The following is a 24,258-nucleotide window of genomic DNA, read 5'->3' as shown; positions in this document are numbered from 1 at the left end:
AACACACAAAACTTGGCTTCTGTTTCTCTAGGCTCTTAAGGTTTTAAAAAAAAAAAAAACTGGGGGAACTATTAATAGGCCTTCACATGTGTAGTTGAAGCTTAAGGACGTGACATTGTCTTACTTACGTTTGTATTAATACTGCTATTAAATAGAGGCAATTGCGATCTGTAATTTACTTGAAGATGCCTCCCCAAAATGAGCTGGATTGATGGATGGAGAGGGAAGCGGGTAGTTATGTGATAAAGCAAATATGGTAAAATGATAATGGTGGGATCCTGGTGGTGTGTATATGGGTGTTTGTTGTAAAATTCTTTCGACTTTGCTGCTTGTTTGAAATTTTCTATCCCGAAATGTTGAATACAAAAATTTGCAGTTGGACCTTGCTGTCCAAATTCCAAGGGAAGGAAAGTTTCCTTCTCCTTTGCTATTAATAGATATGTCCTGAAAACATCATCTTTGAGAGAGATGAGAAACACACTTAAATTATGTTCATTTAGATGATACATTTTCATCAGAAGAAACACAGCCTGTTGGGAGTGTTTTAAATCTAGAAAATGCAGAATGTTCTTACCTGTTAAATTGCTTACTTCTTACATATTCTTTAGAAACTTATATTTATTACCTCAATGTTAATTATGTACCATTATTGATTTTAGTGCACTCACTCTTGAGGATGAGAAAAGAATGCTGGCATATTTGATTAATGGATTTATAAAAATGGTAAGTATTGGGGAAGAAGTTTCAGGGTACTTGGAAATGTGATGTAATTGTCCTTAACTCCAGTGAAAGCAGTTAACATTATGTTCCCTGGTGCTTTTCATTTTTATTAAGATAAGAGGAAATTAGAAAACATCTTATATTAGCCAGCATTCCCCCGGGGGCAAAGAGAGCCAAGACAAACTGGCCTAAGGAATAAAAAAATGTGTCATCAGGACCTGCCGTCTGTGTGTCTCGGGCTCGGGGTTCCGCTCGGTGTCCTCCCAGACAGGCTCACGCCCCTGAAGAGCTCCAGGTTCCCAGCAGGAAGGGCTCCAGCAGAAGTCCTGGGATTGAGTCTCCAGATGAACTTGGGTCACCTGAACGAATTGCTGCAGTGAGGGGGAAGGAACACACTGACTGGCCAGGCCTGGGGGACATATGCACACCTGCACAGCCCCAATCATGTGGACCCTGGGAGTGGGGAGTAGGGGCTCCTTGAGGCACCCGATGTGCTGCTCATCAGGTGATGGTGAACTGATGCTGGGGGGAGGGGCAAAATTGGTGCATAACAACTCACCCCAAAACTTAGCAGCTTTTTTTTTCTTTTAAGATCTTGTTTATTTGTCAGAGCGTGCACAAGTGGGCGGGCGGGGGCGGGCAGAGGGAGAAGCAGATTCCCCGCTGAGCAGAGAGCCTGGAATCATGGGATCATGACCTGAGCTGAAGGCAGACGTTTAACCGACTGAGCCACCCAGGCGCCCCAAAACTTAGCAGCTTTAAATAACAGTGTCTTATTAATTCTTAACAAACCTGGAGGTTGACTGTGGAGCCAGGCTGCTCCGTGTACCAGGATCGAGGCCATGGAGGATCCAGGACAGCCTCGTTCCCACTCCCGTGTCTGGGCTCTTGGTGCTGGCTCTTGGGGCCTCATTTCTCACCGGCGTGGCCTCTTTCTGCTGTTCTGCCATCATCCAGCTGTCTCAGCCGAGCTCTTTTATATGGTGCAGGCATGGACAGAAGCTGCAGGGCCTTCTAAGACCAAAATCCAGCCATCACACAGTGACCGGTGCCACTTCCTGCTGCACTCTGTTGGTCAAAGCAGTGACCGGGGCTGTGGCCTTGGAGCGGGGGGGAGTAGACTCCCACCCCCAGATGGGAAGAGTCCACAGGGACGCTGCAAAAGGCTAAGCAGAGTGGGAGGGGTTCTTGCAGCCTTCTTTGGGAACAACCCCACCATCCCCTCCTAGCCAGATCCACCTTTGCTTTCGTTCTTCGTGCACAAAGCTAAAGTAACAACTGCTGCCAGTATCCTGTTTTAATACAAGTGTCAAGACAAAAGCTGACCAAGAGGAAACTAGAGCACTTTGAAAAGGACCCTGAAAATGTGACTTGTTCCACAAGAGGGTCAGTGTCATCGTTCACCTGACTCTGTGGGTAAAACAATCCATTCTGATGCAAGATCAGAATTAACCCTTCAGTTGTCATGGGAGGAAATGCACCTTTTACCAGGTGACTCTCCTTGCACTTGATTTATGCACTGATCGGGTGGTATTTTATCCCTTTATGGCTTTGTCTGAGAGCCACCAAGTTAGAATGGAAAAGAATATGAGGAAATAAGATGTGAAACCTGATAGCTGTAATGGAAATAGCAACGTTAGGCCTCCTCTGGGCAAAAATGATTGCTGTAACAGTCAAGTTTGTCCTCCTAACGAGCTGTTCGTAAATTTGAAGAAATAGAAGAGGGGATTTTTATTGATGGAGAAACTTTCACCTATGGCTCCAGCAGCCACCCGTAAGTTGCTGAGTTTGGAGTCCCCATCAGGAAACAGAAAGGTGTGGCTCTTATTAGGGAAATCCCTCTGACCAATGGCTCCCAATAACCAAATTTATGTTCTGTGAAAAGGCCACAGCTGACAAACAAAATTCCATTATTTCCTTTCCAGGGGTTTCCTTCTAGCCTGGGAAATCCGATTTACATTCTGAGATTCTGTTCTATTACCCTTTGGTCTTTTTATGTTCTACTCCAGTGCTCACGTCATAAAGAGGAGGTGGTAATAGTAATATCGCAGTTATATGCTGGGCAAAGTCACGTAAAGTCTAATTGGAGTAAATTCCAGTGTGTGTGTGCGCGCGCACGCGTTTGCATGCTTGCATACCTTGGGCATTTCCACCCATTCATACTGGTGGGATTTTTGGTGACTTGTCATCACAGACTTGCCCTACCACTCGAAGCTCAGGGAAACTCTTCTCAATAGTGTGTGCTCACAGGTCCCTAGAGATAACATTTTCAGCATCTTTTCCCTTGCTTCTAGGTTTCCTTTGGCCGTGATTTTGAACAACAGCTCAGTTTTTATGTTGAGGCTAGGTCAATGTTTTGCAACCTGGAACCTGTTCTTGTGCAGTTGATTCACGTAAGGATTTTCATTTATTCGTTTCTTTTCTCAATAAATATTTATTATCTATATGCTAAGCATGGAGTTTAATCTGGGAGTCTTGTGGCCCCATAACACCCCTATTCTTTAGGGCATAAAAGGTGGTTTCTCAAAGATTAATCAAATCTGCAATTTTGCTTAAGTCTTTGGTTGTTTTTTTTTTTTAACCTCTTTTTCTCTGAAATGAGCATATTCTCATTCCTGTATGCCAGCAGCAAAGTGGGTTGCACTGATGAGTTATAGAAATATTAACCTAAGGCTCTAATAGCTTAACCAGAGTCCGAGCATTGTTGGATCTTGGTAGCTTTTCATGGTGCCCCCAGGCCAAAAGGAAGAAATAACAGTTCTGTTGATTAAGAAGTTGGACTCAAAAACTTAAGTATTTATGCTGTAACGACTGGATAACTCTTTCAAATAACAATCTATGTGAATTGAATGAAAAATAATATATTTTTATTCTTAAATAATTCTAATTACTAATAAGCATGTGTACCTGTTAGGCACCATACCACTTCTCAAACCTTAGCATCAGATTGGCCTCACTACCCTGTTCCCTGTTCCACATTCATTTTTCTTTCCCCACATTGGTTTTTGCATAGTACTTGTGTTTTATCAGAGCAGCTGCTGAAAACCCAGTTTCCAAGGTAGGACATCGCTGTGAGGAACAGGATGCAGTCCGGTGTTGAATCTGTGAGCTACCTCACGCCGGTGCTTTCCCCCGTGCTCAACAATTGAACATTGCTCTGTTTCCCTAAAACATTGTGGTGCCCCTATGAGTTTGCTCCAACCCTCGAAGATGTCATGGTACACAGTTTGGGAACCATAGGTCCGAACTTTTCATATTTGTGGAAAGATTCCCCACGGCTTTGTTTCATGTAAATTCAAGGAGAGCAACCTTTTTATATATTTGTTTGCTGCTTAGCAGGTTATGTGGCATTACTGAACTTAAGACCTAAAGGTAGAGACCTCCTCTGTAAGTTGGGGGAGGTAACAATGCCCACCTTGGTAGGGTTGTGGGGAGTAAGGGAGCTGATGAATGTACAGCTCTTAGAACAACACCGGTATGCTGTGAGTATGATGTGGTAGGTCTTGTTTTTGTTCTTACGCTTCATGTTAGTATTGCATAGGGGAATTGTGTGGTGGCTCTCGGGTTTGGAGGTTTCTCTTAGGATCTCTAAGATCTCAAGCTTAGTGTGTGGGACTTCTGGAGATGACGTGAACCCTGGCTATTCATTAAACCAGAAAATGGTCATTCACTATGCCAACTGACAGGCATGACTAACTCAGTGAGTGCCTTTTGTTCTTACCCTGTTGGAGGCTGAGACTGAATCAGGCCTGATGACCCCTCTGGCATGTCAGGGTTTGGAGCTAACCAGTCTTGGCCCCACGTAGCTCGTTCTTATTGACTTGTATACAGTTCATGTCCAGATCTCTAGGAAGACGTTAATCTGAGTCAGCCATCACTCCATAATTATTTCTATTTTTTTTTAAATTAATAAATCCAGAGTGTAAACCGGTTGGCAATGGAAACAAGGAAAGTAATGAAAGGAAATCATTCCAGAAAGACGGCTGCCTTTGTCCGGGTATGTTCTAGAGATAAGCCTCCCAGACTTGGCACTCCAGTGAGTTGTTTCATTTGCAAGTTTCTAAGTTGCTCTTCCCAGAAAAAGACAAGTGTGTCCTAGGGGTGGTTAAGTATCGATTTTCCAGATTAATTTTTCCTTGAGTACCTATGAACAAACCACTTTTCTTGATATTTTCAAAAGAAATGATCAAAGTCTCCATTTGGATACGTGTGATGGGAGTGGGGGGTTGGGGTTAAGAGGTGGATTGCAGTTTTGTACCGGCTGAATTCTCTCTGGCTTATGCCTGTGCCTGGAAGATCTTTTTATCAAAGCAATCCATATCTGGGTTTTAAAAAAAATGGAATGGGACCAAAAAGAGGACAGTGAGAAATGAGCATACCGTCCCTGCCCTGACTTCATACCTCTTTTCTCAGAGCCAACCAGCTCAAAACCTTTTCGAGCAATTTCTTCTAATTACCACATTTTTAAGTAATTGGTGTAAAAGTCTGCTTCTTGCTCAATGGAAAGCATTACCTATTTACTTCCTGCTATGACAGATGAGGATTTATTTTTCTTACCCCCTTACGCCCCTTATTTGCCTGTCCCCCTCCTCCCAAAGAGGCAGCTGGAGTATGCTGCAGAGGTGAGAGGAGAAAATTGGGGCTCAGAATGAGGAGATTTCGTTATTTTCAGTGTTTTTTACTTGAAAATATGTGATGGATGAAAACAGGAGGACCAGGCTGCAGCAAGGGTGTTTCTTCCCTTCCTTCTAGGCCTGTGTTGCATACTGCTTCATCACCATTCCCTCCCTGGTGGGCATCTTCACGCGCCTCAATCTCTACCTGCATTCTGGTCAGGTTGCCTTGGCCAACCAGTGCCTCTCCCAAGGTAAGCCCATCATTCTCTCCTGGGAGCATTCCCTGGCTCCTTAGGGAAGCCGACTCAGCGTGTGTGTGTGTGTGTGTGTGAGTGAGTGAGTGAGTGTGAGATTCCTCTAAGAAGGAAGGAAAGAACTGATCGAGAAACGATGAGTTTTAAATCTATTTCTGTAGTGGGAAGCACACTGGACGTGCCCACATTTATAGCATCAGACAGATGGCAGCCTGACGCTATTTTCCTGTAAGGCCTTCTGAAACCTGTCTCACAAAGGCCAGGGCAGGCAGCTTGACACCCCCAGAGAGGTGTGCTCAGAGAATTTTACAAGTTAGGACTGCTTCATCGCAGCACATGGCTGTTTATTTTTTGCAGATGTTTGTTTGAAACCCCAGAGACCTACAAATAGACACTAATAAGTATGGAAAGAATACTCTCTACAGCTTGCTGTTAGTGATAAAAATTCTGCTCAGGGCCCATTTCTGTACGAGGTAGAGGAGCCAGATGGTTTATTTGGGTGGCAACCCCCGAGAGTGTCAGTCACGTGATGGGGGCTGAGACAGAGAAGGGAAGGAAGCCAATGAAAGGTGCGCTATTGGGCAGGTTACCACTGTGGGCAGCTGAGGTACATTCCCACTGGGGACCTCTGGGAGGGGGTGTCAGATGGCCTTGGCGCTGCCCCACTTGAGGGGCAGGGGAAGTGGGTTATTGACTCTTTTTTTTTTTTTATTTAAGATCTTTATTAACGGGTGCTTGCCGTTTGTTGATTTTTTAAAAAAAAAATCAAGTTGCAAACTTTTATTACAAATTAAAAATGAGGTTCTTAAAAATCTCAACTTGACCAGATATGAAACAATTTAAAAACCTTTAAAGATGTATTGAGAAAAACCAGGTTTTTTATTTTTGTTTTGTTTTGTTTTAAAGATTTTATTTATTTATTTATTTGACACAGAGAGAGAGAGATAGCGAGAGCAGGAACACAAGCAGGGGGAGTGGGAGAGGGAGAAGCAGGCTTCCTGCCGAGCAGGAAGCCCGATGTGGGACTCGATCCCAGGACCCTGGGATCATGACCTGAGCCAAAGACAGATGCTTAACGACTGAGCCACCCAGGCGTCCCTGTTTTTATTTTTTTTAAACACATTTGTCATTACCAAAAAGAGACCTCTTTAGGTAAAAATAATAAAAACCCCATGCTGCATAGATAATGCAGATAGTTCTCTTTATCTGGTCAATGGGCAGAAAGCAAGCACTTAAGGTCTTCAGCTCCAGTCTTTTGTTCATTTCTTATTGCTGGACTTTCATCTTCATTTCTTCGTGGTGGATGACTAAACCGGATGATGGTAGAGATGGTAAGCCGGCATTTACTCAGCCCGCCCGGCTTAGCCTCGGGAGTGGACGACTTCTCAGCTGGTGGATCGGCTGCTTTTGTCTCTTGGCCATCTTGTGGTTTAGGGTTTTCTGGGCATCTGCGTCGGTAATTGAAGTCGCGGCAGTACCGACGTTGAGGTGGCTGCTGACCTTGGGTCTCATCTCCTTGATTTTCCTTATCTTCCTCATTGCCGTCCTCTCTAGGCTGTCTTTGGCGAGGAGGACCCCTGCAGAATCGTGGTCTATAACCCCGGTACATATTCTGTCTCACTGGTCTACCTTGTTCTCCTGCACCCTGGTTGTCAGCACCTTCCATCACTTCTCCCTGCACAGGAGGGTGGGAATACGGTGGTCGACGCCCATAGGGTCTCCGCATGTAGTAAGGTGGGAAGCGTCGCCTGCGGGAGGGCCGGCGCGGTTGCGCCTGGCCATCGGGAGCGCTTTCCGATCCCTCGTTCTTTTCTGCACTCTCACTGTTCTGGTAATTCTGCTGGTAATTGCGTGGAGGACCCCTGCGACGTGGATAGCATCTATACTGGTTACGGTCTGCTGCGTATTTACTGCCTTGCACTGGAACTCCACCCGGGCCTGTCACATTTGCTGCCTCCGCACCCTTTTCTCCTTCAGCCACATCAGACTCCACAGTCTCTCCATCTCCTACACTGCCAGGGTACTTCCTGGGTTATCCTTCTTTACGGCAGTCTGGTGTACAAATACATCTTCCTTGGTGTCATTCCTGTTGATGAAACCAGATCCATTTCTTACATTGAACCATTTTACTGTTCCCAAAACCTTTGTTGTGATGAGCTTCTTGTCCCCGCTGGCAGGCGCCGCCGATGTGAGGCTGCCCGTGGTGCCGGGCTTGGTGTGGGCAGTGCTGAGGGCGGGGGCTGCGGGTGTGGGGGGGCGGCGGTGGGCGGCTGCTGGGTCTCAGCCTTGCTGCTCATGGTTGCAGTGATGGTGACTGGGGCTGGCGGCGGTGGGGATGCTCAGGGCTCTCTGGGGTCCGCTCTCCGCTCCCGCTACCAATCGACGTCGGGTTATTGAGTCTGTTCCATCTGTCGTCGACTGAGGGCTGTTTCTAGATCATCACCTCCCCGGCTCCCTCTCCTGCTCTGTACTCAAGCCAAGAGAAAGCCCTCAGGCAGGTGTTTGCTACAGGATGTGCTTGTCGGCTCCTGGGACGGTGTGTGTCAAGGGCTGGCGTGCAGAGCCTCGGCAGCAAGGTAGCCGTCCAGCAGAGATCCAGGCACCGTGGCTGGAGCGAGCCCTTTGCACATACTGTCTCATTTCATCCTCCCAACAGGCACGTGAGGCGGTCCGGGGGTTGGTGCCTCCTTTCCTCCTTTCCTCAGCCCCCGCTCTGTCGGACTCAAGGCCGGGCCCTTCACCGCTGTGATAGAGCATCTGCAGGGCACAGTTGGTTTCTGTGGCACCGAACGAGGTGGGCCGATGGTTTCAGTGATGGTCTGCCTTCCACTCCTATCTCCCACCTGACCTCACAGTTTATAACGCCGGGGTTGGCCATCCGCCACCGGCCGCCGTTGCCCTGGGTGGGTTCTCTGGGTTGGTTGGAGAGTGGTCCTTAGCATGGCAGTTCTGGCACGTTGATCTGTATCTTTGCTCACCTGGGGCAGCTCTGGGCGCCGAGGCCTTCAAAGGTGATTGCTACCCACAAGCCTTTTCAAAGTCTGTTGAGTTTTGCTTTTGACTCCTGGGGACTCCAGTAGCTTCCCACCACAGGTGGAATTACATCAAACACCTTGCCTGTGAGTCTTCAGGCGATCTGGTGCCTGCCTGCCTTTTGTCCTCATCTTACGCCATTCTTTTTTTTTTTTAAAGATTTTATTTATTCATTTGGGACACAGAGATACAGAGAGAGAGAGAGAAAGCATGAGCAGGGGAGAGAGGCAGAGGGAGAGGGAGAAGCAGGCTCCTTGCTGAGCCAGGAGCCCGATGCGGGGCTCGATCCCGGGACCCTGGGATCATGACCTTAGCCGAAGGCAGACGCTTGACGACTGAGCCACCCAGGCGTCCCTCTTATGCCATTCTTAAGCCACACTGGCTGGCTTCTGTTCTTTGAACATAAGAAGCGGTATTCTAATTCAGAGCCTTTGTACTTGCCATTCCCTCTTTCTAAAATGATCTTCCCCCGGCTGCTTGGTTTTGTTTTTGTTTTTGTTTTTAATTACCAAGCAGGCGATGAGAATCAAGCCTCCCCTGGTGAGGGTAGCTTCTGCTGTCCACTCTAGCTAGAAGCACCACTCTGGCTGAATGCACCTTCCCAGTCTATCATGCTCTGTACCATCCTCCTCGTGATCGTCATTATACTTCTGATCTGTGTGTTTTCTTACCGTATGTGTGTTGCTTATCCGCTCTTCCCACCTGTCCTTGTTGTGTGTTGGTAAACGTGGAACTTTCTCCTAGTGCCTGCTTTGGTAGGCATGATGGGTTAGCAAGAAACAAGGTGAAACAAAAATGAACAGCCACCACCAAAACCCTGATGCTATGCAAAATGAAGATTAGTTTGGATTGATTCATGAGCTTAGATTGATGTAAGAAACTTAAAATCTTATTATAAACTGGTTCCCTCTTAAAAATTCAGGAATAGTAGACTTAACGTGGGAACTCTCGAGTTTTGCATAACTTAAAACATTAGGAACGGATAGCTGCTGATATCAAAGCTATGAACTATAAGTAGAGGCTCTAGAAGCCTAGATCCTTCTTCCAACTTAGAAACTAAGGACCGTGATCTAAAATATTGTAGATCCCAGGCAAGCTTATTATGACTGGACCCCAGATGGGGCTTCATGCTATTAAAAAAAAAAAAAAGGCAAAACAAAAATTCTTAAGCTAAATAAAGGCTCCCCCATCATCAAAGATTTGCTGCTCCAAGAACTATTTGACAAGAGCCCTGGGTGGCTTTTGCTCTGTTGTGCTGCCCCGTGATGGCCTCGGTCCACACCCAGAGATAAGCGGTGTCAGAACAGCCTGGTACACACTGGGTGGGTGGTTGGTGCCCTCGGTGTCTGTGCCCTGGACTCCTCGTCTGCCTCACCCCACGCTTCAAGCCACTGCAGGAGGGACGGGAATGTGGCGTCCACTTCATGTTTAATAATTTATCTGCTGATTTTTACTCCAGTCTCTAAATGCTATGGCACTGAACCTTAAAAGCCTATTATTATTGCTCTGAAAGCCACATGCAGCAATTGCTGGCCAAAATGAATAATACATTCAATTACTGAGTGGGGGAAGGCTACATATAAATTAAATGAAGCTTGTGGAAATAGGCCGCGTTTGTTCACCCCCATCCCCGCCGCCTTCCATACACTCCCCCCTCCACCAGGTGGTTATAAAACAGTCCTCTCGGGGCACCTGGGTGGCTCAGTCGGCTAAGCATCTGCCTTCGGCTCAGGTCATGATCTCAGGGTCCTGGGATCGAGCCCCACATCGGGCTGTCTGCTCAGTGAGGAGTCTGCTTCTTCCTCTCCCTCTGCCCCTCCCCCCATCATGTTTTTTTCTCTCTCAGATAAATAAAATCTTAAAAAATAATAATAAACCAGTCCTCTCTCCCCGATTCATTTTCTAGTCTCCCTGATCCAGCCCCAGTTTGTATCTTCTTTATTGCGCAGTGGCTTTGCCAGGACTGGGTCCAGCCTGACATTAAACTCCCGTTGAACTCTGTCAGCCCTGTTTGGGATGCTGATGAAGGCTTTTTACAGGGGAGGCCCAGTTCTGGTCCTTTGGACATACTGGTGTAGCACGCGGAGTGGATTGTCGGGGGGCCAGAGTGGGGGAAGGGTGTTGTTCCAAAGCCACCAGTTGGCCCCAGTAGTTAGGAGAAACAGAGGACTCATGCTTCTCACCTGGGAGATGCCTGTGGACCTTTTCTTTCAGCCAGTTCACTAGATAAGTTCTTGCTCTTGTTTGTGACCGGTTCTTTCTAGAAGATTATTACCAGGCCACAGCAAGAACAGATTCTTTTGCCCTTTATTTTTGTCTTTGTACCTTTATCTTTCTAGTTTCTAATCTGAGAAAGGAGGGTGTTTTACAGTGGAAATATTGTTGAAGCTTGGTCTTAGAAGGGGAACATACATTTATCGGGAGGAGTGGGGAGGGAAGAAGGAACCGTTGGCATTCCAAGTGGGGTAAAGGGCTTGAGCAAAGGCATGGGAGGTGCGAAAGCCCATGGCGTGTTTGGCCAACAGCAGGATGTTGGGATGCGTCCCTCATGATGGTGACTTTTAGGTCCCCTGGTCCCGACTCTGCCACTTACAAGCTGGATGCCCTCAGACGAGTTGGCCCTTTTGTGCCTCAGTTTTCTCATCTGTCAAGTGGAGATCTCATCTGTGGCACCTGTCTGTCGCAGATTAAATGAGAGAACGTACTTAGAGAACTTGGCTCGCTGGCACGTAGTAGCTGCTCAGTTAATATTAACCTCGTCTAATTGTCTCTCAAAAGACAGAAGTACATTGTGGAGCTCTACATACAAAGACAGCTCTGTGGGTTTGGGGCTCTGAAAGCAAACTTCTCATCTGCAAAACCTTGAGAAATCCACAGGAAAGCTGATTGTTCTTTTAAGATTAATCCTGCCAAATTATCTTGGAAAACAAACAAAAGAGGTCTGCGATTCCTCCAAAGATGAAATGATAGAGAAAACAATTCAAGCAAAGTATTTTTGTTCTTTTCATTAATAATAATGCTTTCCACTATTATTAATAATGCTTTCCAGAATTATCTCCCCCTCCTTTAAGTTTTACTTTTTTTATTTTATTTTTTGCAACTTCATCCTTTAGAACATGGCTCACAAGCCCCTTCTTAAGGAACACCATTCTTGGCATCTCAACCCCCAAACAAAGAGTTAGGTCAGGTTATTTTATAGGATGTGTTACCCTGACTTTGCCCTCACTGGACTAACCACTGTTGTTATTTAACAAGTAAATATGTAAATAATTGTCTGCTTTTCTCCCCTGCAAGAGTATCTGCTCCATGAAATCTCTTTTTTTTTTTTTTTAAAGATTTTATTTATTCATTTGAGACAGATACAGAGAGAGCATGAGCAGGGGGAGAGGCAGAGGGAGAGGGAGAAGCAGGCTCCTTGCTGAGCCAGGAGCCCGATGTGGGGCTTGATCCCAGGACACTGGGATCATGACCTGAGCCGAAGGCAGACACTTAACCATCTGAGCCACCCAGGCGCCCCTGCTCCATGAAATTTTACCTACCTTGTTTGACATCGCGTCCCTGGCACGTTGCCTACCACATGGGTGCTCAAGAAATGTTGAACAAATGAGTGCTAATCATACGATAATAATGGTTGATAATTCTTAATGATATCGATACATATAAGATGATACCAAGCCTTTCATGGTATGGACATAACTCCTAAGGGACCCTGTTGTTCAGAAGCAAGTCCCCTTAGAGCCCGCCTAGTAGGTTTTAAATACTTTATTTTCGTAGGTTCAGATAAAAGAAAGCAGGTGAGGTTCAAAGGTACGCTGAGGTGCGTAGACCTGTTGAAAGAAGCTGTTGTGCTGATTTGATCCGTAAGGACCTCGAAGCAGCACAGAGGAGAGGGGAGGGTGAGGCCTGCTGTGATGAAGCCCACTGGCTACCGCGGACCATCACTGCTAATAGAGGAGGCCTGGACGGTAGTGCGGAGGCGAGAAATAATTTTTTATCCCCTTCCTGGAGAGTAACGAGTGGCTTGTGATGGAGAAAAATGGCCTCCGTCCACTTACCAAGTCTCTGGGGTCTATGCTTTAGGTCATATTTACCAGTTCCGTTGACAGAACGTCCTCTGAAGGATACATCTGATGTGACTGTTTTCTCAGACCTTGAGGCCTCTCTGGTGATCAGAGACAAAGCGGGTTATTTTTGCCAGCACAGTTCACAGGTGGGCAGGTGGCATGAAACTGGTTGCCCACATCCCAACACGCATGGGCCATCCACTTTAGGGAGTATAAGGGCCTGGGATGGATGGAACCCACAGAAAAGGGGCAGGGGAGAGTCTCCCCATAAGTGCACTCAGCTCTTTATATTGGTAAATGTCTCCGATTTGCCTCCTCCTGCCAGCATTCTTGGCCATTTTTTACATGCAAGCTACCGTGCCAAGCTTTGTGCCGGAATAGGAATGCACTTAAAGAGACTGCATGCTCGTAGGGGAGAGCACATCGGCTTACACTTACACAAGGCAGCTCGTGATAAATGTGCAAGATGTTCATAAAACATACAGCAGAATTTTAGAGGAGAGAGAGAGAGGACCCTTGGCTTGGAAGAGCAAAAAAAAAAAAAAAAAAAGAAAGAAAAAACTTCATAGAAGAGGTGGAATTGAAGAGCCTGGAGGGTAAGGGAGGGTGTTTATATGCGGCAATGAGGCAGAGGGTATTCTAGGCCGAGACAGGAGTGGAAGCAAAGGCTTGGAGGCTGGAAACAGTGCATCTGGAAGGAATGAGCAGGAGATCAAGTTAGGAAGATAGTTTGGGGCCTGACAAGAGACCTGAATTCCTGGCAAAACAGTCTAGTCTTACTCAGTATGTAGTATTTGCTAGGTGTTTTATGTTCGTTTTACAGATGACGAGACTAAGGCTCCAGAAGTGTCACAGGACTTGCCCAGGAGCATTCAGCTCATAAGTGACCTGATCTGACTTCCCGTGCTCTTTCTACCCCTGGGCTTCCCTGAAGTTAGGTTAGCTCCTGTCAACCACAATACAAAGTATTATTTCTGGCCCTGGGTGCCTGTGGTTGCTGGACACCAATTATTATAGATTGAATGTTAGATAAGGTTATGTAGAAAACAAAGAACAGAATTAAGGTGAGAGAAACTTAATCCTTTCTGCTCAGGGAAATCCAAACCTAATCTCCACAGAGACACCTTTACAGCCTCCTGTGAGCTACTGCAGGGATTTTAGAAACGTGTGTTGACTGTGCATTACCCCAAAGACAGGAGTCAGGTACGTGGATGGCATATCGGAACCGAGAAATCATTTCTATGACCACAGTGGACTTTTCACAATGCGTTGATACTCCGTGACTGGAAAGGGCATTCTGCATAAACCAGATGGCAAAATCAAGGTTAGATTCAGCTGTCATTGATAACAAGTAAGCATTTGAGAATAAAGTATTTAATTATTTCTAGGCACTCATGTTTTTTAAAATCTTATTCTTATACATATTATCAAAACAGTGGCCCCTTAAATCCTCAAACTTAACTGCTGTAATAACGGTCTATTACAGAAACACAGTTTAGTAATAAACAGCATTAATCTCTGTGGTTAACTCACCTGTAGATAATAACTTGGCCATTTGGCCCATGAGGCTTTACCCAAAGGCAACCCCCCGCCCAAGATGACGGTGCATCTTGATTGTAGAGTGAAGTTCAGCCCGCTGCAACAGAAATACCACAGACGGCGTGGCTTCAGGGACGGACATTTGTTGCTCACAGTTCTGGAGGCTAGAATTCCAAGATCAAGCTGCCAGCAGATTCGGTGTCTGGTGAGGACTTCCTTGGTTCATAGGCAGCCATCTTCTTACTGTGTGCTCCCATGTGGAAGGGGTGAGAACATTCTCTGGGGCCTCTCTTATAAGGGCACTAATCCCATTCGTGAGGGCTCCACCCCCATGATCTCATCACCACCAAGTCCCTGCCTCCTAATAACCACCTGGGGGGGGCGGGAGGGTAGGATTTCAACATACGAATTTGGGGGTGTAGGGAGGACTTTAACATTCACTCCAGAATACAAAGTTTGAGGTAGTGGGCTCTGTCCCGATGTTACATCTATAAATAGTATCCACTATACTGCTGTTGTCACTCCAAACCTCAGCTTACCTAGACATGGGAAATGTTGAAGATTGGTAAAGATGTTCAGCAATACGGAGAGAGTGTAACCAGAATCCTGCTTTAATCAAGTATATTCAAGGGACCGGAGGGAATCTTTCGCCCTCTTGTGACGTTTTGTCCTAAGAAATTGGGATGTTTCCTAGAGTTCCCTGGCCTAGGAGCTGTCCATCTCCATTGCCTGGGAGGGCATGTGATTTCCCTGAGGTCTGTTTGGGAGTGGGGCAAATTGCTTCTGAGCTCTTGTTTAGCCCTGGGAGTTTAGGACTCCGAAGAATAGTAAAGATTTCCGTTAGCACTGACCTAATGCATTATTGAAAAAAAAAAAAAAACCGCCTCTGATGGTGGGTTATCGCTTCTTGACTGTCTCTTATGATTCATGTACTGAGTCCTATTCTGTACTGACAATGCCAGGGACACACAAGGATGACCTTACTCTCAGAGGTGACAGTTCCAGTTTGAGTTTATGTTCTCTTGTACGGAGGGTGATTGGGGGTACTGTTCTGTTTCCCACTGAAAAACAGGCAGCCTGGACGTTATTCTAACTCTTAATGATTTTTATGGAAAAAAAAAAAGTATATGCTCATTTGAAAAAATTCCCACAAATAAATGTAGAACTTAAAAAATGTAAAAAGCCTCAAAATAAAAGTCACCAGTAATCTGCTCTGTTTCCTCCCTTCCAAAAAATAGCCATTGTTTACAATTTGGATAGTTGTCTTTTTTCTCCATTTAGAAATATTCGTTCTCATGCTCTCGCATCCGCTTTCCTTCCCTCCCCATCTCTCTATATTCTTATATATACATGCAGTCCCACCACCCTTAAGAATGGATTGTGTCTTCCACAATGTTTTTCAGTTTGCTTTTTTCACTTACGTAAATCTTGGTCTTTCCCCTGCCACCCCTCCCCACTTACCCATGTCAGTATATAAAGATCTACCTCATTGTAATGGCTGTTAATTGTTCTGTTTCATTTCCTTTTCTTTTTGGAAGTGCTCTAAATTATTTCCCCCACCCCCACCCCTCCATTTTTGTCCTAAACTCCTATTGAAAAATATTTGCACTCTTTCCAGTTTTTTTTTTTTTTTTCTCTTGCCAACAATGAGCAACCAGCATCTTAATTCTGAGCCATTTTAAAGCGTTCTAACAGTTGTCCAGTTGACGGCTATTTTAGTCTCGGGAACGTGGAACCCTATTGTTCAGACAGAGTCCTTTGCAGAGCCTTGGTGTGCAAAATAGATAGCAGTGGGCTCTTCAGGTGAGCATGCCCATGGGAAGCCACTAGCCCTTGAGCTGTCTACTGGAGCTGGAAAAGGCTTCACAGCACACAGTGAGACCTTCTAAAGCCTTGAGAAGAATCTCTGCAAGTGGAGCCATCTAGAGAGCTTGAACCCTGAATTAGGACTCACGTCATGGAGCAGCGAACTCGCGAGAACTGTCCGGGCGCGTTGGCTGTGGGGAGCAGAGCAGTACGCTGGGCCTCCGGGAGGTGTGCACCACCCTTCGTGCCTCGTTTTTGCACCCAAGGAGGGTGATGTCCCTTCGAGCAGCAGGAGTGCTAAGGCCCACAGCAGCGGGTGCCCCGCCTCTGGGAAAGAAGGAAGGGGAACTCTTCAGATACCCCTTTGACCATCTGCCTGTCTACCTCCTTGCCTCACTTTCTGTTTCGAACACTCCTAGGGTTGAAAATGTTATAACAAACTTGTATTGCCTTTGTGGGCTCAAGAGAAATAATTTTTAGAGATTTGAATGAAAATTCCCAAACAGTAACTTAGCAGGAAGTGGAAGATCCTAGTTTCCTTCACCCTCAGCCACCACTCTGATACCACACTACTTTGGCCTTATATTGTCTCACTTTTTCTACGCATCTCCATAAGCACATACGCTTTCTTCTTACAAAGACAGGCTCATGCTATACGCAGGTATATATCATTTTGTGCTTAGTACATCACAGACATCTTTGTACATCCAAACATACAGATGTACCTCCTTCTCTTTATTAGCTGCATCATTTCCACGGTATGACAGTGCAACGGTTTTAACTCGTCCCTTATAGCTGGGTTGTTTGTTCAGCTGAGCTTGGAGTTGATACAAAGATACCTTTGTCCTCAGAGAGGAGCGAGTAGGCAGCATGGATAATCCAAACACAGCTCGCCTAGTATCTTCAACTAAGCCCTCATTTCAGCTTCTGTTCACATCTCACCTTCTCCCAGGGTTTGCGAGTGACCTCTTTTCTTGACCATTCTCTCCTTTTGGTGGCTTTATGTTTTGGGTGTGTGTGACTTCTCCGTGTCCTTGCAGAGGCCTCTGGAATATTCTCCTTTGGTGTTCTGCAGACCCTTTGAAACTGCCCAGACTGGGAAGTAGGAGAGCATGAAATCTCAGAAAATTATCAAAAATCCTGTGATAATTGTTTTTGCAAGCTTCCCTGGCCCTTACTGTATCTATGAAGTGACAAGGCTGAGCTCTGGCTGAGCTTCCTTGCTGCTGACTACTTGTGTGTGCTTCTGGCCGAGTGTCTCCAGGTGAAACCTTTCAGGGTGCACCAGTCCCGACGGGGAAGTCATATTCTGCATTTATCCGAATAATTTAGAACAGTTTCTTGCAAACCTCTTGAATTCCAAAACTCACTAGAGAAGCTTGTTTAAAGAAACAAATGGACTAAGTGATGAAGGTGGTAAATTTTATGTGATACGTATTTTGTGGCCCCCCCCACACACACAAAGAGAAGAAAAAGCAAATGGACCAGATTTCACTTAGTAGCTATGAGAAAAAGATGGTGTACTTTATGCGCAATGATGGAATGATCTTTTTTTTTTTTTTTAAGATTTTGTGAGAGAGAGAGGAGGAGCAGAGGGAGAGGGACAAACAGACTCTGCATTGAGCACAGAGCTGATGTTGGGGCTTGATCCCACGACCCTGAGATCATGGCCTGAGTGGAAATCAAGAGTCGGATGCTTAACAGACTGAGCCAGGTGCCCCAGTGATGGAATCATCTTGAAGACCTATTGTTAAGTGTGAGGTGGGGGTGAAGGGAGTTGCGGAATGGTGTCAAGCAGCAGATAATATGCTTTGCCTCAGGGAAGGGTAGCTGGATGGCAGGGAATGGGAGTGAGAAGGAGTGTTGCCTTTGGAATTTTGACTCCTGTAGCTCTAGTACCTATTCAAAGCTTTTTTTTTTTTTTTAAGTTAGATTTCCAAGCTTCTATTTGGATAGCGTGGTTCGTACATTTAAGGTGGCACCTGGGAATTCATAGATATTTTTTCAACGACAGCTTAGTGAGATCTGATTGATTCATGTATCATAAAATCCATCCTTCTCCTAAGCGTACAATTCAGTGGGCTTTAGGGCATTCACAGAGTTGCGCAACTGTCGTCACTAATTCCAGATCATTTTCATCACCCCGAAAGGCAGTCCCTGATCCATTAAGTAGTCAGTCCCTGTTCCCCTCTCCCAAGCTCCAGGCAGGTACCCATCTACTTTTTGTTTCTCTGGATCTGCCTATTCTTACTATTTCGTGTAAAAATGCAGTCTTACAATACAGATCTTTTATGATCGACTCCTTTCATTTAGCATCACGATTTCAAGGTTCACCCATATCGGAGCCTGTACGTACGTTCAGAGGAGCTGCCGGGTCCTGCAAAGCGGCTCTACCGTGATACATTCCCATCGGCGATATTGAGCCTGGGAACCTGTTTTTTTTGGCAAGGCTTCTGATGATTCTTGTGATAAAGCAGTTTTGGAAAACTGGCTCTGAGAGGAGCTTGGTCTCTCTTCCTGGGAGCAGGGATGCTGGCTGTGTCTGCCCTCGGCCAGTAGCCGGCAGCACTGAAGGACACGTCAGAACGATCTCTAGGGTGGGGCCAGCTGGGCCTCAGTGGTATTTTTGGTTTTCTTTTCTTTTCTTTTTTAAGTGGGTTGTGAAAAAGAAGCCTCGTTGTTCCATGAAACCTCAGAAGATTCAGGTAGAAAAAGATACAGCATAGGGAAGCTGGTACATATACCTGCTTTTTCCTTCCCCCTGTGAAACAGGAATAATAGTCTTTGTGGATGGCAATCTGATTTCTCCTTTTTCTGTAGGTCTTTAAAACAAAACAAGGGGTGCCCGGGTGGCTCAGTTGGTTAAGGATCTGACTCTTGATTTTGGCTCGGATCCTGAGATCTGCACTCAGCGGGGTGTCTGCTGGAGATGTGTGTGCTCTCTCTCTCTCTCTTTAATAGCCACAAAAGTGTTCTATGGTATTGATGAGATTATTCCAAACTCCATGAGGAAAAACTGTTTTCATATACAGTAGGATTTGAGCCCTAATTACGAAGTCGAAATTGAGAAGTATCCTAGATAAGATTTTATATATGGAGTAAGTCTTCTGAGGATAGAAATAAAAATCTGCTTTGGAACACTGGAACATTGCCTGCCCCAACCCCTAAATAACTGTTTATTTTAGCTCTCTCCTTTGGAATGGGAACTGAGTGGGGCATTTGTGAGGAACAGAGAGCTGGGCACAAAGCTGCTCCCTCTTTAATGAGGCATAATAATAGGCACTTTTCTTGGGGCCACTTGGTAACAAACACATAAATAGAATAAATAAATGGTCTTTCACGTTGTTCTGAGCAGAGTTTTGGATTCCGCTGAGAGAGGCTCTTCACCTTGTCCATTATGGACTTAATGTTTTCACCAGAAAGCAATTCCTATAGAGCCATGGGGACAGAGAGCTTTTCCCGCAGAAGGAAGACAGCCAGACCTGGTGGGGCCCAGGCCTGCCTGAGCTTAAAGGGGGGTAATGTCAGTGGTGAACTCAGCTCTGTTTCTTTATCGTGTAGTGTGGTTACGTATCAGTGACATGCAACGTATCACTGTAAACATTTTTCAGTGTGCAGTTCACTGGCTTTAGGTGCATTCACAATGCCGTGCAACCCCCTCACCCCTGTCCATTTCCAGAACATTTTCCTCATCCCAGACTGAATGAAAAGCACAGCCCTGAAAACAGTAACTATTCCCCGCTCCCCGTCAGCTCTCTGCTCTACGAATTCGACTCCTCTGCCTCATGAAAGCGAAATCCTATGCATTTGTCCTCTTGTCTGATCTATTTTCTTAGCATGGTGTTTTCAGGGTGCGTGCATGTTGGGGCACGTGTTAGAATTTCCTTCCTTCTCAGGCTATCCCATGGTGTGGATGTTTTGCATTTTGCTTATCTGTTCCTCTGCTGGCGGATGCCCGGGTTGTTGTCGCCGTTTGGCTCTTGTGACCTGTGCTTCCACACACACTCTTGCACACGTACCTGTTTGAGTCCCTGCCTTAATTTCTTTGGAAGGTACTCCTGGAAGTGGAGCTGCGGGGTCAGGTGGTAGGTCCGTGTGTCACTTTCTGAGCGGCCACCAAACCAGTTCCTACATCTGCTGAGCGGTTTCACGTCCCCACCCGCGGTGCACCAGCTTTCCAGTTTCTCAACATCTTTGCCAACGCCTGCTAGTCACTGATTTTCAGTGGTGCCTATCCTGATGTTATCTCCCAGGGATGAAATCTCACTGTGGATTTGATTTGCATGTTTCTAATGATTATTGACGTTGGGCATCCGTTCATGGGCTTGTTGACCATTTGTGTGTTTTCTTCGGAGAAATGTCTATTCAGGTCCTTTGCCCGTTGTTGATCAGGTTACCTGTTTTGCTCTTGCTGGAGAATGTCTTCATATATTCTAGATATAAACCCCTTATCAGATCTAGGAGTTGCAGGTTGATTTTTTTTTAGTGCAGATTTGATTGCATTGCTTAGAGCGGGCGATGGCCTTGACCCTCCCTGGGCTACTTTAACTTGGCCACTCACTTTCTGAGCCTATTTCCTTATGTGGGCATGGAAACCATTGTGCCTTCCCCACAGGACTGCCGAGGACTAAGAATACAGACTACGACAGGGCCTGGGAGTCTCCATGGTTCCCTCCAACGCTGCCTTTTACTACTGTCTGTAGCCTGAGACAGGAGACCCTGCAGCCCCCTCCTCTGTCTACCAGAGTCCGCATCAGGTGTCTTTTCCCAGAGGCCCTGTATCTAGTCTCTTTCTGTCCGACAAGATTGACATCAGCTGCTTTGTGTCCCCCACCACCCACCCCCCCCAGACCAAAGGACACAACAGGCTCTGAGAAAGTAGGTGTTAAGTTGTGTGATCACGTTGGTCTCACACCGATGTCGACTCTCGCCTCCTTTTCTCTGTGTGCTCGCGGTGCCTGTTCACCGCTTGGGGAATGTGGTAGGGTTGTGAGTTCAGTTTGGGAGAGACAGCCTGGGAAGGGAGTTTCTGGAAAGCTCTGAGAGCTGCCTTTCCTTAACGTGGTTTTTGTTGTCTTTTTTTTCTTGCTTTGAAGAAGGAAGAGAAGGCAACCCTCCCCCCCACAGCTGCAGCCGCACACTTTTCTCATTAAGTGCAGGCCTTTGTTGTTGCATGTGCCCCTCTGGGGTGCTGGGTGGGGTTTCGGCGGGGGTTCAGGATGCCGTGTGCCAGTGCCGTGTCCTCTCCGCATCACTGGGAGTCGTTCCGGAGTGGAAGTGTACTTATTTGGACCATGCAAACGTTTGATCTTCTTGGGTAGTTTAAGATTTCACTTGTCAGGTCAGTGTTTTGTCTGTTTTGACCTTGAGGCTTTTTCTCGTGGTGAATGCTTTGGCAGTTCTAGAAAGAACTCTGTCTCCCTCTCAGCCCCCACCTCCAGTCCTTCCTCCTCTCCCCATCCATTCCTTCCTGTCTCTGTTCTCCCATTGCTGCCTCCCACCCAGCTCTTCCTCTTTCCATCCCCCTCTTCCTCTTCCTCTTCCTCTCCCCTTGCCTTGCTTTCTCTCACCCTTTGAGGTCTTCTTGTTTTACAGAATACTAAATAGTTTTAAAAATATCTTCATTTCCCAAGCGATTCTCTGGAATGATCACCTAGTCAGAAGTCTCTAAAGCTGTGTATGCGTGCGTGCACGCATGTGCGTATGCACGTATGTGCGTGTGCGCATGTATCTGTGTATGCATGCCTTATGCGCGCGTGTTCATGTATGTGCGTGTGCGCGTATGCATGTGCATCTGTGCACATATGTACGTGTGTGCATGTATGCATGTGTGTGCATATGTGTGTGCACGTGCAGGCATGTGTGTGGATTCCTTCAGATGTCTCAGTTATTTCTTTAACAAATCCAGGGTGCACTAGGGTAGACGCAGACAGACCAGAGTTTGCGCCCCACTCTGCCTCAGTGTACCCAGGACCCTGACGCAGGACCACTCGTCCTTCCACACCTTGGTTCCCGTCTGTGAAGTGGGCCCGGTGACTGTGCTTCCACATGCGGGGCACTGGAGGGTTCCGGGAACCAGTCCAGGTTGAGCCCTCAGTCCCCACAGCTGTGATTTCTTGGCTTTCTGTAAAAATTTGCCACTTGCCTATTTCACTTAATTCTTAAAGCCAATTTGCGGTTCTTTGAGCTGAGTTGCTCAGTGAAGGAAGGAGGGAGAGAGGGGGAGATGGAAGGTAGCAGCAGTGCCCTCTCAACTGAATGTTCCACCAGTTGGTTAAGGTTGCAGAAACCCTCTTGTAGGACCTGCCCGCTTTATGGGGCCCTCAACGTGGCCTGACTTCCACAGAACTCTCAGGATGGGCCTGCAGGCCCAATGAAGAACAAAGCAGAACCTGAATTTTTCGGAGTTCTCATACACAGACTTTTCTTCTGTCTTGCAGCTGATGCCTTTTTCAAAGCCGCTATAAGCCTCATTCCAGAAGTTCCAAAGATGATTAATATCGATGGAAAGATGCGACCGTCGGAATCATTCCTTCTGGAATTCCTCTGCAATTTCTTTTCTACTTTATTAATAGTTCCGGTACGTTTTGCCGGAAGAGCTATAGGTGATGTCCTTCTTTGATCTGCTTTATATACATTCTTAGCCCTAAAAGTGCAGGGACGTCCTATCTGTATCTGTGTGTTGGTTTTCTAGTCAGATGTTTAAATTACTCAATGTATCTTCTTTTCTTTTCTTTTTTTTTTTAACTATTATTTATTAAGTAATCTCTTCCCCCAACACAGGGCTCGAACCCATGATCCCAAGATCCCACATGCTCTGTTGACCAAGCCAACCAGGTGCCCCTAAATTACTCAATGTATTTTCCATTCATTTTGTGTCCTGGGTGTCTTAGTTGAGGTTCTCCATACGGTCAAGGGGGTGCCACTTACTGGGTAAGGGCTCAGGTCTTGGGACAGAGATGTCTAGGGTGGAACCTTGGCTCCCCCTCCTTCCAGCTCTGCAGGCTCGGGCAATCATGTCACATGACTGGGCTGCAGTCTTCTCATCTATAAAATGGAAATAATAATAGTGTCTCTATCTCTGGATTGTTGGGAGGGTTAAGGGAGTGAATATACATACGTGATAAGAACAGTTGGCACATACTCAGCCCTGTAAAAGGTGACGGTGATATTCTTTCAGTGGCAACTACTAGAAACCAAAACAAGGTGGCTGAGGTCAAAGGAGACATTGTTGGAAGCGTGCTGGGATTTCTCGTGGGACATACTGACAAGCAGTCAGGCTTGAGCTAGCAGGAATCAAGGCCACTCTCCAGACCAAGCGCCAGGACCCTCAGTATCTAGCAGGGGTTCTTAACTTGGGGTCTCCCTACTCCCTGAAGGTCCGGCAGGGGCAACCGTGAATTTAGATGAGAAAAAAAAATCTTAATTTTTACAAATCTCAGTGAATAAACTTAGCCCTTTGCTTCACTGTGAGTTATAGGCAGCGGGCCACAGTAATAGTGACATAGCTGGGACTTTGTCACCAAAGAAATCAGCCGTATGTTCTTAACACATTTCAGGTGTGACATATTTCCGAAGATGGCTAATTAAATGTATTCACCAGGAAGTAATAGAACACGATATGACAAATACATTGAAAAAATACTTTGACAAGTAAATTTTAGCATAATTGGTTTCCTTTGTAGTCTTATGTATTTTATTTTCTGCATTAAAAATTGTGTTCTGAGGAGCCCATAGCCTTCACCAGGCTGTGACAGGGCCAGGCACAAAACAAGATTGGCTCCTGGTAGAGCCAAATGTCTGTAGGAATCAGGACTCCTTATTAAAATACAGATTCTTGGGACCCTTCTTCCAGAGAGGCTCACTCACGAGTTTGGGATTGACCCCTGAGTCAGCATTTTTGAAAGCCTCCTGAGTAAGTCAGGGGTGAACGGTCCTAGGACCACACTTTGACAGGAAGTAACTCTGCTGTCATGAGTAAAGTTTCCTTTCTGGGGTGACACAAATGTTCTAATATTGATTGTGGTGACAGTTGCACATCTCTGTGAATATACTATCAATGAAGTGTGCATTTTGTGTGGGTGAATTGTTTGGCATTCGAATGGTCTCTTGGAGGAGCTGAGGAGACAAAAAATGATGCAGTTTCCAAGTGTCCCAGTTGAGATCCCAAGTTCTCCAGAGGGAGGATGGTGTGGCCAGGAGCTGGATGCTGGACTTCAGTGTTTT

The 24,258-nt window shown here is 46.1% G+C and overlaps 1 protein-coding gene and 1 pseudogene across 8 annotated transcripts in view; one reads left to right on the top strand and one right to left on the bottom strand.

Moving 5' to 3' along the window:
- Positions 1–24,258, top strand: part of VPS35L (VPS35 endosomal protein sorting factor like) — a 102,150-nt gene that overhangs the window by 59,443 nt on the left and 18,449 nt on the right. For 7 of the 8 annotated variants that reach the window (XM_081819923.1, XM_081819929.1, XM_081819924.1 and 4 more), the window contains 5 exons: positions 660–723; positions 3,015–3,113; positions 4,640–4,717; positions 5,473–5,587; positions 22,473–22,612. In XM_081819923.1, the coding sequence (XP_081676049.1) occupies positions 660–723; positions 3,015–3,113; positions 4,640–4,717; positions 5,473–5,587; positions 22,473–22,612 (496 nt within the window). The remainder of the gene's footprint in view (positions 1–659; positions 724–3,014; positions 3,114–4,639; positions 4,718–5,472; positions 5,588–22,472; positions 22,613–24,258) is intronic. The other variant, XM_081819926.1, reaches the window with a different exon arrangement.
- LOC145721571 (Y-box-binding protein 1 pseudogene) lies at positions 6,692–8,749 on the bottom strand (annotated as a pseudogene).

Source organism: Leptonychotes weddellii, chromosome 5 (assembly GCF_054177405.1).
Source record: "Leptonychotes weddellii isolate Sample4059 chromosome 5, ASM5417740v2, whole genome shotgun sequence".
Taxonomy (NCBI): domain Eukaryota; kingdom Metazoa; phylum Chordata; class Mammalia; order Carnivora; family Phocidae; genus Leptonychotes; species Leptonychotes weddellii.
The sequence above is the reverse complement of the archived record's forward strand: the minus strand, read 5'-3'. Positions and strand labels throughout refer to the sequence as shown.